Here is a 16,600-nt window from a genome sequence, read left to right as displayed (position 1 = left end):
CGTGAAAGCAGTTTATAGGGAACCAATCTGAACACTGATGGTGTCCTTATTCTATTGCCATTATATTGTGCAATCAACACTTAGTACATAATGATAAATATAGTCTTTTACCTTTTTTTTTGCCTTAAACTAGTCAAATTTAAACACAGTTATTCATAGTCTATAAATGTAAATGTTTGTAAACACAACAAAAAGAAGACAGTGAAAGGTAGCGATTTTATTTTCCCTGTAAGGCAACAAGAAAAAAAAAAACAAAGTACCAGAATCTGCCTGCTCGGCATTGCTGTACATATATACAGAACACCATGTACTCTCCACACTGACTGTTGTGTGTTCTTATCACCTCAGATATACTGTATGCACTCTTCATTACATTAATTATCTGCCCTCAGGCATCAAGGCTGTGTATTATAGGTGTTGGAGCAGCGATGCATAAAGTCCCCTGGTACCCTGCACTGACAGTATATCTGCATAATGAGGTAGTTTCGCTGAGTCAGATAAGATGCATAAAAAAAATTATTCACAACACGAACCATGGTACATATACTGTACGTATATTTGAAGCTGAAATGAAGGCGGAGGCGGCTTGAGCAGAATAAAAACAGAAGGTGAAGAGGCAGCTACTCAGAGGTAAGAACAGCTACTCTTACAGATGCAGCCAGCGGACACCAGACAGGACGTGAACCATAAATGTTCTCAGGTGAGTTAAGACTAAAGACAGTTAAGTAATCAGTGATGCAAAATAACACAGCACAGTTACAGTATGTGTTAATATTTGAATAATCTAACAAATGTCTGAAAGCTGTTGTTTCTTTGTAGAATAAAGTTCAGTTTCAAAACCAAATAATTTAAGTTTTAAACCTACTAGAATCTGAAAGTGTGCACATTTGTACATTATATCAATTAACACATAACAGTGTGGCTCATAATACTGATAATATAGAGGACTGACACCCGACTGTGCAGCTCTTTGCATCTTTTTACCTACTTTTAGCTCATTGTTTTGATTTTTTTTGGAGCGCAAAGTTTCCTCTCACATCAACCAACCATAAGCTTCGCCTGTCCACCAACAAACCACAGGAAGGAGAAGTTAGCAACAGCCTCATGAAGAAAGTTGAGCATCTAGTAACTGAAGACCTCGATAACTTTCTCCTGGAGGAGACCAAAACAGAGCTAAAAGTCCAGTAAATATACATTTACAGAGACACGACTCCAAATGAATGCCGATGTTGCTCTGTGTCTGCTGGATGTGTGAATGGTGCTAAAAAAATAAGCCAGAGATTTACTGGTAGCCTGGTGCCCATCATTAATATTTTCTGCCCCCTACTGGTCAAATATAATTCAAGGCAGCTTTAAACAACAATACTTTTTCCACAACTGGGAATAATCTGCAAAAATACACATCAAAGACCACAAAGGAAACACATGATCTATCAATGAAGGCTTTTTATTCAAAACAATGTTAATAAAAAAGAAAAATGGCACAAAACTTTTCTTTTAAATACGTATACAAAGCTTGGCAAGATAGAAATGTAACAAACTATCTAAATTTAAAAATACCAAAATGTATGATAAAGAGCTGTCGGCAGAAAAATAAGTAAAAAGTAACAGTTTGCAAATAAAAACATACCTCAGTTTGTCTGATTTTTCTCATATCGCTGCCTTTTTTTGGTCTAACAGTGACTTAAAACTTATAAGTGCTCACTGACCAGAGTCAGGGAACATATCGTCGAATAGTTGCAGGAAAACATTTTAGAAATTCCCTGAAATAGCTTTGAGGGGGAGGAAAGAAATCACAAGTTTTAAGCTAGGCGAGATGTTTTCTGGCGTGCTGGGTCCGTTTAGCAGCCGGTGCAGGCAGCAAAGGCGCAGATCTCACAGACGTCCAAGGGAACCATAGCTGAAACAAACACATGACACAGAAAGACGTCAGCTACACTGCTGAATCACCTGTGCTTCGGTCTGCATGACCTGGTATTTTCACTTCCGGCACAGAGACTGGCTGGTCATAAATGGTCTTACCTAGTCTGGCGAGGGATGCAGATGCTCCTCTCAGCTTGCAGAGGGGCAGGAACTCCTGTGGGAGCATGGGGTCGGCGCAGGAGGACACGGTGCTCGCCCTGAGACGGGGATTCTGTTGTCCAGTCGCAAGGTGGCTCTCCGTGAGCTCCTGGAGCCTCTTGACGGCTTCCAGTGAGAAAGTCAATCCATTCTCCTGGAAAGAAAAGGCAGATGTTGGATTTAAAGATTCAAAAATAATGCAGGTTTGTATATATAAACTCCTTCTTCTCATCATGAAGACATCAATGCTGCACTCACCTCAACCTGCACGGCCTCAGAGGTCCAGCCGAGAGCCAGGACGAGGACAGCGATGGTGATGAGAGTGGCCTTCATGGTGACAGTCGTTTGTCTTGCAGCGTCTTTGTCTGGTTGCTGTGGATGTGCTCAGCAGGTGCTTAGCTCAGTGTATGCCTTCCCTCTGTCCACACGCCTCCTTTTAAACCATTCTGCCCCGCAGCTCGGCGGTCACGTGACCACAGGTGCTGCGAATGGGAGCAAAGTTTTTCTCACGGGTTAATGAGTAGTGACGAGGTTTTACAGGGTAGTAAAAGGGAATTCATAAATCCATCTTTGACCTCATCACCTGTCTGATTATTTTTTATGGATCCCTGGCTCCCTTGGCTTCTCTGTCTTGCAGAATTGATCACACCTCTTGTTTTGTGTTAAACAGTTACCCAGTTGCGCCATTGATGACGAGAAAGCCCACACCAGCCCATTGTGAGAAAGTCCTGTTACTCACGTCGATGCAAATGATTGAACTTTGTTTAATGTCTGTCTGGATCACGATCGTATTGTATTTAGAAGAAAATCCTATGTTTTTATTTATAAATATACTGTTTTTACACAGTGAATTTGTCTTATTTCTAGTCAGAAATGGCTCATTACACTTATTAGACACAAATTAGCCACCTGTCAAATTCATACTTAAAACAAATAAGGGGGAGCATATCAACGGAGTTACTGCTAACCGTAGCTGCCATTAGCTTGTAAGCTCAGTTAGCCGTGCAGCTAGCGATATGGACAGGGAGCTCGGGGACCAGTGGAGTATTGGTGTTTACACGGCTAGCACAGGAGCTTTGGACCTGGACGGGCCGGGGCTAGCTGGTTAAGCATGTTATACCATACAGAGACATCAAACGTCAAAAAAATATATATAATATTTATAATATTATTCTCACATATTGCACCTTTAAGTGATATTTTGCCTCGTGATACGTAGTAAAAAAGTTTGCATTTCCAGAAAAATAAATAACAAAACACAATATGGCAATTAAATCCGTTCCCTTAGTTCCTACAGGGTTTTCTGGCCCTAATGGCCCACGTCCCGATGGTTGGGAACCCCTGACCTTGGAAATAGCATTTTAGGGAGATAAATGGGACTCGTTTTAAGATCATTTTCAAGCAAGAAACGACTTGTATTCATTGTTCCTTCGAGGAGCACAGAATACATTACAAAAGTAGACATATTTACTGCTAAATTTTATGCCAAATATTTGTATTGCCTTGACAGTCTTACAGTCTCATGAGCAACACACCCATCTGCATCTCACTAGGCTAAAACAAACCATTAAATCTACACGCAAATGTTTTTTCATCCCATGTGGGTTGCCTGCCGAGCCCTCGTTAGCGAGCAGTGTGGAAGAATCAGATGGTATTTACTGAATGCTGGCGTACACTGTTTCTGTGTCTGCTGCAGAAAAAATTATGTTCAGTTTATTTATGTAGCCCTCGAGCCCGACCAGATCTAAATTAATTACTGTGAACAAATGTGAGATATGTGCATAACTCCTACAATGCTTGTAGAAGCCTTCAGGATGTGGGTGTGAGTTGTATCATGAGATTAAGAAAGGATATGGCATGCTGCATACTGCAAATTAAATTAATGAATACCTATAGATGCATTTCTCTCAAGGATGAGTTTGCCTTTCAGGTGAAAAACATACACACATATAGGCACATCCGCTGCTTTGTGACCTTCCAGTAATGGCCCGACTGTCTAATCAACATGGCTGTCAAGGACAGCACGAGGCCGCAAAGAAATCAATTGACTTCGCTTATGAATGGCACCGAGCGTGAACCCACACACACAGCAGTGTAAGGGTGTTGCAGACCAGCAACACATCTCTGAAGTTCTTAATGAGCTTATTAAACGCAATTCTTTACGCAGAGAATGAAGGATCCGTCAGCAGCACAGACATGGCACGTTGCATCCCAGCAGTGTTGTCGTCATCAAACTCCATTAACTTAATTTCTGTTGGATAGAAATGGAAAAAAAATCTAATTTTCTGTGTCTATTATCGGATTAGTAATCAAGTAGTCAGGAGTTGCGATTAAAGAGGTGATTCTAGCCAACAAAGAAAAGGACGGAGCCATTTTCTCTGTTCTTGATTATACACAATAAATGTATCCTGCCAACAGGTATTACCGTGGTAGCTATCATCCACAACAACAGAGGACAGAACGTGAATTTCTTCACTCATTTATTCTATAATGGAGCCAGCCTGAATGGAGCACCAGTCAGTCTTCATTCATTGATTTTCCTGGGAGATTTCCTGCCCAGTGGCAACGATGGTATTCATATTTTAAAGCCATTACATAACTGGATAATGATACCTTAAAGCAAAATGCTTGTCTGTTGTCAGTTTGTTTTGTCAACACTGACGTGATATGAGCCTTAAAGATCAGCTTTTCATAAAACTGAGCTGTACAAAGACACATTTATTTTCCAAATTTGTGCTACATGATCAGTGAACAAGGGCTGTGGTATTGCCTTTTCCTCAATAGGTAAAAAACCTACAACAACCAGAATGCACTGACATTCCCTCACCATCCAAGGAAAAAAATCTTGTCTATGGAGGCAAGCATAAGTATGTAAGTATGGAGGGAAGTTCTTTTTATTATTCATAATTATAATATTGGGAGGCGGAGGGGATGGGAGGCTGCCGAGCCAGCTACCAAGGACAGCATTGTCACAGGATAAAATGGGGGATTGGACCTAAAGAAACGTACATTTGCAACATAAAGAAATAGAGTTTCAACATACAGTGTTGCCAGTTCAAGGAGACCTACATTGCAGATGATGCAGACGGCCTTCGTGGCCTTTCCACCCACAGTCCAAATACATGTGTATTGGGCGTGCAAATGATTGTCTGTTACCCCACCTCTCACCCAATATAACAGGACCGGGTCCAGTCACCAGTGACCTCAGTGGGAGAGATTGTGAGAATAATGCCAGCATTATGCTTAATAGTCAGTATTAGTCATCTTTAGTTGCACTGTATGCATCATACAGTCCCTGCAGACAGGTGGGAGTGGGATATGACGCTGAGATTGCATTGTTAATAAATAACCTTCACTTCAGACGGCTAAGGGTTTACCCAATCAGGTGTTTTGAAATCAGGCCAACAGGCTGCCATGAAAGATGGGAGGAGCGGAAGTGTGTGGGTGGTGGGGTGTGATGTGCAGCAGGGAGAGAAAAAAGAAATGAGCGTAGTGAGGTGCAGACATATTCCTACCTCAGCATTTTCATGCTCTGATGGATTGTTGAAGAAGTGTTTGGGTGAAAGTTACAGATTCTCACCTCACTCTATAACCGCTCATTGTTTTTGTATCGGTGGTCGAACAATTAAAGCTAATTGACTTCATAATTCAACCAGGACAATGTTTGTTCACGCTTGACAACATTTACTGTTTGTCCAAAAGGTTTTCTGTTGAGCCAAGCAGGGAAAAATAGTCTCCAAGTCACGGGAAAGGGCAATCAGTCAGACAGGTAAGACTAATGAGGACCATTTAGGCCGGAGAGAAGTCAATGATCAGCCTGAGCCTGAATAGAATATCTTTGAGTATTTAACGTCAAGTGGGTCAGCAAGCAGAGTTTCTCTCTGAGGACACTTCATCAACCCCTCTTCATGTCTAAACGTGAACCTACGGCCCCTTGAGTTCCTGGTTTAATTGATTTTCTTCGTAGCAAAACAAGCTGTTAACACAACATTGACATTTTAACACCCTTGAAAGTTGTTTTGTTGAAACAGTTGCCTCGTAGCTCTGGAGCAAAATTAGCATAAATCTTCACTCTTGTTGTTTTTGGCCACTTGGTCCAATATGTACACACTTTTTGCTTTGCTTTGCTCTGTACACAAACACCTTGAGTCTGTCTGCTACGGTCATGTCTGGAAATAATGCTGATGAAAGCAGTGAGACTGCGTCAAAACAAAAAAGTTGTGGGGTGTAAAATCAAAACAGTGAGCTGAAAGACTCTCTGTAGAGCTGTGCGATATTACGTTATACTTCATGACCTGACTTCCTTATCACGAGGTGGAGGGGATGCTGGTGGAGTTAAGGCGCATTTATGCTCATCGTTGAATACACATACGGATACGGACAGAGCCTTTTGTCCATACACCCCTTTTGTCTGTGTTTCTGCATGTTTTCTGAAAGTTTATCCGGTAGTCATGAGGGGCAGTGTAGCAGCGTAGCCAGTTGTTTAAGTGAGACACGACCACAGGACAAGAGGAAGGAGATTTAAAAATGGTGGGACTGGATGAGGAAAGGTCATGCGAGTTGGTGAGACGTTTTAAACATCTGTATGATGTTACTTCGCCCGGACACAGAGACAAACTGTAACTACAGGACAACTGAGAGGAGATTGGACAGCTGCAAAGGAAAAGTGGCGGTCTGTGCGAGACTGAGTTGACTCTGAGTAGCGCCCTCTAGCGGTTGTATTGCCAGCGTGAAGTATGCATGGAAGTATGTGGGCGGTGACAGCTATATAGTGTAATGCTTAAATGTGTTAAGCCAGTGACCACAGTTCCAGACTGCGTTACAATATTGGTAAGTGTGACACCACTGGATATATTTAAGGAAACCTTGGACAGCTCCAGCTGTGTCTGTGGCGACCAAAACAGGTATTTTAAGCCAAAACATGATCCTTTCCTAACCCTAACCAAATGGTATATGTGCCTAAACCTAACTAGACCCTAAGCACACAACTGATCCTAAAGAAATGTTAAGGTTCAACATATCCAGCCGCATAACTATATCCAGCTATTTTTTTTATATCTGTCAGTTAAAAGGTGATTACTCTGTTTAGGGACTTGTGTTATCTGCTGCTCTTTGAAAAGTGCTTTAATCTTTTATCTTATCTTACTTACTTTATGGAGATAATTGGGACAAGATGTAGCCCAAATAGATGTTCACTGAGGACATTATGTTCACATTAAATATTATGAAGACGACTACTTGTTTTTTAATCACACGTCTGGCAAGTCAAGCCAAATTGTTATATTTATAGGCCAAACCTTGGCTCGGGGGTGTCAAACTTCATATTAAATGCAGCTCCTCACTTTTTATTACCTTTGGCCTCCACCATCGGATCCATGCTGCTGTCCAGGAAGTCAAAACATGGTTTTTGAAAAATACGATGAGTCATATGCACTTTATGACAAGAAGCAGAAATGAGCAGCTTTATTCCCAGTAGGATAAAAATAAACACGTATAGTTATCGAAAATGGGAGTGACTGAAGCAGGAATGTTACCAATTTAAAATATGTAAAAGCTTAACTGCCTCATTGTTTTTGTCTCGTACTTCCTTCCTTACTAACAAACTCCACTCTCCCAGGAGTTTATTAGTGTTTTTGGATGGTGCTCATGCTTGTCAGGCACGAAGGCCGAAGTTGTTGTGTGATTATTATCTGCTCTCTGTGATTAAGTTATCATTTAGAAATTGATAACATACAAGTTGCAGGACTTTAAACTTGGTTATTAGTTTCAGTTTCCTCAGTGGGCCTCTTCTGTTGTGTCAAGCGTTTAATATACAGCCATTCCCTCGCTGTTTACATGTAGTAGAGTGTATTTATTCATCCATTTTAATTAATATCCTGTTTATATCAATCGCTGTGGGGAATATTATCTAGTTACCGATAGAATACTTTGACATTTGGGGAACTACGCTCGTTCACTTTCTTGCAGAGAGTTAGATGAGAAGATTTACACCACTCTCATGTCTTTACAGATATTATGAAGCTACAGACAGCAGCTGGTTAGCTTAGCTTAGCATAAATACTGGAAACTGGAAACATTATGTCGTAGTTTTTACATTTTGGTTACTCTACGGATTTAACAAACGCAAAACATATTAATCACAGCTATTTCCTTCTGTTTTACAGTCTTCATGCAAGTTTTATTTTAATTGTACAGTGAGTGGTGTTTATTTTCTCATCTGACTCTTGGAAAGAAAGCAAACAAAGCATAAAACCCAAAATGTGATAACCCTTTTAAACAAACATAATTGTGTGGGAAAATTTGACATTCAATTTCATCTCAGAGTTATTATATGATCATCAGATCTGTGTGTTTGATGTATAAACTCACTAAATGTCAGGCACAAACCTAATAAAGGCGTCTCCATTTTGCCACGTGTAAACTCTTCTTATCTGAGGCTTCAGGACACTTAACTGTCTAAAGCTGTAAAGTGGACCAATCATCCAAGTCAAACAGCCAATAAAGATATAATGAACTTCTCTCATACAGCAACTACACACTGAAAGGCCAGACCACTTGGGAAAAAAGTCCATGATCTTAAAAGGTGCTATTTGTAAGAAAAGTTGATTTTTGAGTCTCATTCCCAACAATACTGACGTATTGTAGGTCGGGCCGGCCGCCATCCCAATGTATCATTATTTGACGAGTTCGGAATAAGACTCAAAAATCAGCTTTTCTGACAAATTGTGCTCTGGACGCTTAGTGACCCTGAGAGGAGCAACAGCAGACTAGGCAGGCCGAAGAGGTCGGTGTGTTTACTGGGGCAACTACAACTCATAAACCACTGTAGCAGATCCGCAAGAAAAACAGACAAAATCACACTTTACTATGAGTTAACAGTTTGAGTCAAGCGAAGAGAAAGCAACCAACGAAGGCAACCAATCAGAGGTGGAATAAGGCAAGGCTTGCAAGAAAACCAGTGGTATCCATAATTACCCGGATCAAGGGCTGTGTTCTGTGAACGCAGCTCATCGTTATCATTGCTAAACATATCCAACTACCTCATGTCTCACTCACATGTAAGGAAATGGCTGATATAGCTACAGTATGTTAGTATTTGGAAACTTTGGCTGCACTTTCTCTGCCATTCTTGTGTGACTAGCTCGCTACTAGCTTTAGCAATTAATCCACCTGTTCAGTGTTTTCATACTGCCAGAATGAGATGATTAGGTGAGCTTATTAGAGGCCTGCAACAGCCACAGATATTGAATCTTTTTCTTTTATTTGTCAGAGAACTTGATTTATTTATTGCTCTTGGGATGTTCAAAGATTTTCTACAAATATATAACAAAAAATGCTTCTATGATAATTTACCAACCCTCACTTTTTTAGAAACAAATATATAATATAAACTTTAGGATTCAGGGAAAACGTACAAAATCACTTTTGTTAATATATTCTGCTCAACAGATAACCAAATGTTCAAGGATTTTGCTACCAACCTGTCGTCTACACACTTTAAAGTCTGATCATGGCATAAAATATTGACTGTGTCTCTCTGTGAATCTCATCACTTATCATAAGTCTCACGCTTTGCTGTTTATAAGACAAGGGCTAACAGTGGCGGCTTTGGTTACAAAGCCATAAATTGACACAGATGGCTCCTCCAGTTCCTGCAGACTGAACTTGTGGAGATTTATCAGTGTCAGATTTACGCTCGGCTGAGTTAATCCTCACCAATAAATCATCCTTGTTTATTTCACCTGCAGGCTGGACGTCATACTGATTAGCGTTGTATCTACTGCTACTGTTCCCATCGCTTTGCGTTCCCCTTACACCTCCCTAGAAACGTAAAAATACAATATATGTGAGTAAAAACAGAAAAGTTTGAGACTGAAGCCTGTTTATTGTACTTTCTTCTTGAAAGTATATCTCTTGTAATGTCTCTTATTTTGATGATTTATAACAGTCATCATGATACTTGACAACTTTCTAATAATGTTAACATTAACATATAATAAAAGTTACACTGAGATTGTGCGCCATCTCCATATCGTGATAGAAAATAGTTTGAATTTAATTTGTGATGACTGATCCTGTGGAGTCTAGTCAGGTTTTGGACACCTGCTCGGGTTTGTGCAGCCCATTTGGCAAAGTAACATGATGGCAGTTAACATTTCTGCAAATCACAGGTATGTTAAAATTAATACGTGTCATATCAAGTTCTCATTGGATGTATATGAGCTGACCTTCATGTCAGGGGGTGAGAGGGGCTGGTGGTGGAGTTACAGCTAGTGAACGCAATTCAAGACTGTGTTCAACATTTGTAAGCATGAAACCACTGGATATTTTTAAGGAGACCTGACAGTTTCTAGACGTATTTTGTGGCGACAAGAAACTGATATTTGTAACAAGATAGACAGATACAGCCGTGTTTGTGGGAACCGAAAGAGGTGTTTTAGGCCAAAACATGATCTTTTCCTAACCCTAACCATGAAGTTTTTGTGTCTAAACCAAACCAAACTACAACATAAAATTGAAAACTGAACATTTTCCAGATATGAAAGTTAGGTCATAAGCATATAATGTGAATGCGACACGATTTCACATTAGAAATGTCAATATGGAACGTAGCCTATGACTTTAACACATGTAAACATCAGCACTGCCAACATTTCATCCTTTAATCTCGAAACTTCAATGTTATATGCTGAAAAGTTTGGGAAAAGCTACATTCGAAATCTTAGAAATACAGGATATATCCACAGTCACGTGACTTTGTTTTGATTCTGCCTCATTCACAACGCTGATAATGTTTAACTAAATGAGTGCAGTGTCTGCTAAAACTGTTTTATAGAGTTTTTATGATTTTCTTGATCTTGTCACAGGGTCGTGTTACTTGAGGAAACATGATTTCCCCAGAGACACGGAGGACCCTTCTGCATTTTAAGTCGCTGTTCAAGTTATGTTATCTATTAAAAAGTTGTGCCAGTAAATGCCTTGTACAAAACAATTAGAGCAATGTTTTATCCGACCAAGTGAAGTAACTTATTATCTAGCTGCATTGATTAAAAGTGTCCAGCTGCACGTACATCACATGCACACACTGCAGTGTCCTGTTTGTATATTTCTTGATGCTAAGTTGTAAGAATCTGCTTCGGGTGCTCCATAAGTCATTCAAACAACTAGCAAGAAGTAGCAAGAGGCAGGACAGCACTTCACACGATGCAGACAGACATAGCAGGCCACCGCACCTACCATCTTGATTATTTTCAAGATTGTATTGCCTCTAATTATCAGTCAGTACAAAAGTCAACCCATTAGGTCCTCAGCTGGCTAATGTGAGCGACCCAAACAAGTTGTAAAGCATGAAAAAATGAAACTGAGCAATGAAAACATGATAACACTCTGTCCTGACAGTGTGATTAAAAACAGATTATTCCATCTCATTCCTTCAACTACAGGAGAAATATTGTCTGATGAATTGACATTTCAACAGACTGGGATGGATCTGAAATGAGTGGAGGAATCTAATTATGGACTAATCAGATTTTAGACCTTTCCTTTCAAGAGTGGCTGTAGCTCCGGGTTGAAAGTACATTTCAAGGTTTCCTCCCTGAGCTCCTGCTGTCCATCAAAGTGTCCTTGAGCACAACGCTGAATCCTAAAATGCTCCCAATGACTCCCAAAGCATCTGCCAAAGGAATGTGATTAAAAAGATATGTAGAAGACTACGATGAATTTTATGATCCGTGTCTGTGGATGGCAATGTCAGTCTGCCCATTACAGCTATATCAAATACCTATTAGGGAAAAAATGAAGAAGAAGAAGATGAAGAAGAAGAAGAAGGAGGAGGAGACGAAGAAGAAGAAGATGAAGAAGAAGAAGAAGGAGGAGAAGAAGAAGAAGGAGGAGGAGGAGGTCAATAAGTAAGAAGTGGTAAAGTCCAACAAACAGATTTCATCATACCATCATCATCAGCATCGTTATCTTCATTTGCAACATATGCAGTGGGAGATATTAAAAAAAACATTTATAGCGTACACAACAAAAAGATAAAAAGCCAATCAAAGTGAAGCGAGTTCAAAGGCCTGTGTGTTCATTATCAGTTTCAAGCTGTTTGCAGCCAAGCAAATAATTTCTTTTGTTTCTAATTAGATATTTTCATTTGGCTGTAATTGTTTTCACCTTTTTTATTGTACGTATATTAACAAAAACAAGTAATTGTCTTGTCTTCACACATAACAGATTAATCAAGGCTGCGAGGCTGGGTGCTGAGGTCGCTGTTTGTGATTATTATATCAAATAAATAAACAGATAATACGTTTTTATTTATATAGTACTTTTCAATGAAGTCATAATGAAACAATGAAATAACAAAAGTGAGCAGTGCAAAAACCCTCACTGACGTTATGACGGTAAAATACTTAAAAAAGGTGAAATCAGTTCAAACATCCGTTCCAAGTGAATCGTTTGCATTCATGTTTTTTGCGGTTAGTACGTCGACCCATAAAAGATCAGTATATGAATGATTACATTTAGTAATGGTCGAGCAGTGTGTCCTGCGTTGCCCTGGTTACCGACCACACATACAATGAAACAACAGCTGCATGGACCAAAGTTTATCTCAGATGGTTGGCCTTTAAAAAATGAAATGGCACTAAAGCTGTTTAAGCCTTTGATGTCAAGGTCGAGGTATTATGTGTGAGCTGACGGCGGCACCGCTCTGCATAAATCGTGCCCCGTTCTCATGTGATACAATCACCGGCACAAGCGGTTTTTATTGAGGGAACAAAACATACTCCGCACAATGGGGATCTGTGCATACAGATCATTTTATTTTCAGGCAGACGATCCTGATTGTTTCTCTGTAAATCATCACCTCAAAGCAAAGAGCTCAGCCCCGTTTGATTCATGTCTCTGGTGTTACATCTCCGACCCTTATCGAGGACACATGTGAAAACAGTCGAGTAGTGAAAGGCCAAATATGTTCATATGGTTTAGATAAGAGGAACTCCCTGCGAAAGGTACATTATGTAAGGTGAACAGCCCTGATGTCTCTTCAGTGTATCGTGGGGAAGCATTCGTAGGGGAAAACTGGGCGATGCACTTTCTCCAGTTTGTTAAAATAAATATTTAATGTGCTGTAGACCATAAATTCTATTATGTTTTTCAAGAAAGGGTTATAAACTTGGAGGCTTTCTTAGCCTTAATTATGGTAGCCTACTGGGACACATACACCAGATGTCTTAAACAAAACAAATGCCATTTTACGACACCAATTACATTATTTGGCTGTAATAAAAGTAGGCTACATTTCCTGCATTTGCACTGTACTCTTACGAAGCCCTTGGGCTCTGGGCATCATAATCATGGTTCAGGAACAAGATCACACCAATCTTCTCAAGAAATAGGTTTTATTTAATCATCCGTGAGCAGTAGTGAGTCGAAGGTGAGACGCTGAATATGAGCCGACAGGACCGGAGCCCGAGTATCCTGCTGAAACTTCTCACAGGGCGCACTCAGGTACATCAGACTGTATTGTAATAATCTCCAGCTGTGGTTATGCTAAGAGGAAGGGGGGGGGGGGGAATATGTGTCAGCGTTCATCTCAAACCTTGTTGAGTGCAGTTAATAGAACATCTCTGACACTTGTATAGCACAATGTCTCACCTTAGAATGACCAAAGCCTTCAATGACGAACCACTCACACACTTCTTCTTCTTCTTCTTCTTCTTCTTCTGTGGTGCTCCACTTTGTACTGCTCATCTGGAAAGAAATAGCTGTTAGGTTTTAAAATTATTGAGCATCTTACAGCTCTCACCATGTGCTCTACATGAAGTGTATCTTGGATGTTCAATGTGTCAAGGGAGTACAGATTTTTGCTGCACCTGAGCTCAGCACCACCTGCGCTGCCTCAGTCAGAACAACTCTTGAAGGACACTTTTCTGACAGTCTAGATGTAACCGTGACATTTTTTTGATGCCGAGTAGCATCTAAACAAGCTGTACACACCGCGTGGCCAAAAGTATGTGGATGCCTGAGCGTTGCAGCCGTATGTGATTGATGACTATCTCATTCCAAAAGCATGGTTATTCATTTTCTGCTGTAAAAGCCTCCTCTCTTTTTGGGAAGGCTGCAGGGCCTCAACATTTCATTTCATCTCAAAAATTGTTTGTTGGCTGTGAAGCCGGGGGTCTGTGCAGCCCAAAGGACTTCTTCCACACCAAACTGGGAAAGCCATTTGTTAATGGACTTGGACTTTGTTCACTGGGATGTTTTCATGTTGAAAAAAGATGGGACTAAACTCAAGCAAAGTTGGAACCGCTCCTTGTATGCTGTGGCATCAATGCTTAATTGTTTCTCCAACAGACACGCAATTTAATGAATTTAAGTCCTCTCCACTTTCCTTAAACTATGTTTTGCTCTCCACCAACGCCTGAGGGAAATATCTGGCTCTCTAGCTGCTGAATACTCACGAGCTCGACAGTGTCTGTCTGCTGCTTGGACCTCAACAGGCAGCATATGATGAGTTTATCTGAGCTTGTTTCCCCCCCTGAAAACAGTTGCTGCGGATAGCGGTGAAACTGAACCAAAAAAGTAAAGTTTTGTGACAGAAAAACACAAGAAAGCTGAGCTGAAACAGGCCCTGTGGAGACGTGAGCAACTCATCCGCTGACATTCACTCACATACGTTATTTCCCTTGTTAGCGTCAAAATATTGATTAGTACAGCTTTAATTTAAACTCAGAGGACAACAGCCACAGACTAAAACAGTGTGTGGTGTCCACAGACTTTAGGGAATGTAATGTTGCCTAACTTTCCACAGTGTTAGATATAAAACTCTGTACTATAATTAACTGTTGGACTCGACAACTTCCTAGCTGAAATATGCTGTATTAAAATAAATGTGGTTATAATGAAGTCATGCACACACACACACACATTACTTTGTGTTCACTCTGGAGGTGTGTTCAGTCATTGTCACAACCTGAACCTACTGTGCCCTCTGTTGGCGAACTCAGGCAAGAATAACTTAACATTTTTCAACACTTTTGTCAGTGGTGGATGTTTCAAATACTGATCCATGTTGTGGTATCACTACTTTGAATTGGGGTCCCACCTTAATCCCAAGAAAACAAACCAAATTAACCATTAAACTGATCAGTCTCGTGGGAAATGTAATCCTGTTCGATATCCTGTTCGACCTTTGTCTTCTGTTTTAAATAACACACACAGGCAACTTCTTGCTGATAGACGATGACATTTATTTATGGCTGAATGTCAACCCAATTGTCAGAGTGATTGTTGGCATTCTATATTTTTGCAAACCACCAGTATGTTACATTTGTACGTTTCGTAATGGGTGTTGAAACTTTTCATTTCTTTACATTTCAATTTTTGCAAGATGGTTATGTTTAGGTACAACAACTAAGGTGGTTTTGTCACCACAAACACAATGTCTGCCTCTGTCGCCACAGACACAGCCAGAAAAGTCCTGAGGTCTCGTTAAAAAATACCTGCAAATGTAAAAATGTAACATATCTGTGGTTTGTAGAAGTGTACAATGGCTTTGCCAACATTTTATTCTGGACACGGGCTGATAAATACCTTCTATTTAACGAGTCAATGAAGGATTAATAAAAAATGTATTTTAAAGCAAAAAAAACAAAAAACAAAGCAACTTATAATTCAGGATAGTGAGGCTAAATATGTGACTTAGCTGATCGAGGGGAATCATTTTATACCACATTAACTCATATCACACAGCAAAGTCGTGTATTTTGCGTTCTTGTGGAGGCGTTGGACATGGAGTGTTGAGTCGGCTGCTGCAGCGTTGTTTGTGTGTGACCGAGCTGTGAAGGAGTTGCTGATTAGGTGACAGGAGGAGTTGAAGACAGAGGTTTTGGCTGCAGCTTTTGTGGTACAGAGTCCTTCTCATGTTAAACTTGAATGTTGAATGAAATGAATCGACTACACTTACTTTTTTGACTATCTTACACAATTCCGTTGGCCTGATGAAAAACTTCAAAAAGAAAACAGGTTATAAAACAAAATTATTAACGTCAAAAGGAAGCAGTCATTCAATAATGCCGTATTGATCAAAGAAGGATGGATTTTTTGGTTTCTTTTGTCGTGTTTCCTTTCTTTAACAACACCTCCCCCATTTGCAGTGACTCAGTGTTTATCAAAGGCTAGAAACGACTTCTTCTATCTCAAAATTGTCGTGATTTCTCAAGGTTGCCCTGAATACCCATTGAATCTGTAATTGCTCAGCTCAGCGAGTTGCCTGATTCTTGTTGTACTTGCTCAGTTCCGTTTTTTGAATTTCAAGTCTTGCTGCAGACAAACGTCATCGTCCGTACTCTCGTGTGGTGAGCGTAAAGCTTTGTGCGTGGTGTTCAATGTTATTATTCAGAAAAATGACTTGGCACCGAAAGTTATTAGATTGAACACATATGCATTTAGACACACACATCATAAAAGTACATAGAACTGAACTAGTGAACATCTTCAAACGAGACGAGGGAGAGTCTCAAGATCAGGTAATAGAACAAGA

The 16,600-nt window shown here is 40.1% G+C and overlaps 1 protein-coding gene across 1 annotated transcript; it reads right to left on the bottom strand.

Annotated features, from left to right (window-relative positions):
* Window positions 1–1,830: 1,830 nt before the first annotated feature.
* LOC140998834 (guanylate cyclase activator 2B-like) lies at window positions 1,831–2,394 on the bottom strand. The gene is made up of 3 exons (XM_073469225.1): window positions 2,320–2,394; window positions 2,023–2,215; window positions 1,831–1,900 (listed from the first exon to the last, which is right to left on the bottom strand). The coding sequence occupies exons 1-3, from the start codon at window positions 2,392–2,394 to the stop codon at window positions 1,842–1,844; spliced, it is 327 nt and encodes a 108-aa protein (XP_073325326.1). The 3' UTR covers window positions 1,831–1,841.
* Between the last annotated feature and the right edge of the window lie 14,206 nt (window positions 2,395–16,600).

This window comes from Pagrus major, chromosome 6 (genome assembly GCF_040436345.1).
Source record: "Pagrus major chromosome 6, Pma_NU_1.0".
In the NCBI taxonomy this organism is placed as follows: Eukaryota; Metazoa; Chordata; class Actinopteri; order Spariformes; family Sparidae; genus Pagrus; species Pagrus major.
Note: the sequence above shows the minus strand (reverse complement) of the source record. Positions and strands in the feature narration are given on the sequence as shown.

Coding starts and splice junctions, on each gene's coding strand:
- LOC140998834 (XM_073469225.1), bottom strand. CDS start 2,394: ATGAAGGCCACTCTCATCACCATCGCTGTCCTCGTCCTGGCTCTCGGC. Junction 2,216..2,319: donor CTGAGGCCGTGCAGGTTGAG/GTGAGTGCAGCA, acceptor TTTTCTTTCCAG/GAGAATGGATTGACTTTCTC. Junction 1,901..2,022: donor TGCATCCCTCGCCAGACTAG/GTAAGACCATTT, acceptor TGTTTGTTTCAG/CTATGGTTCCCTTGGACGTC.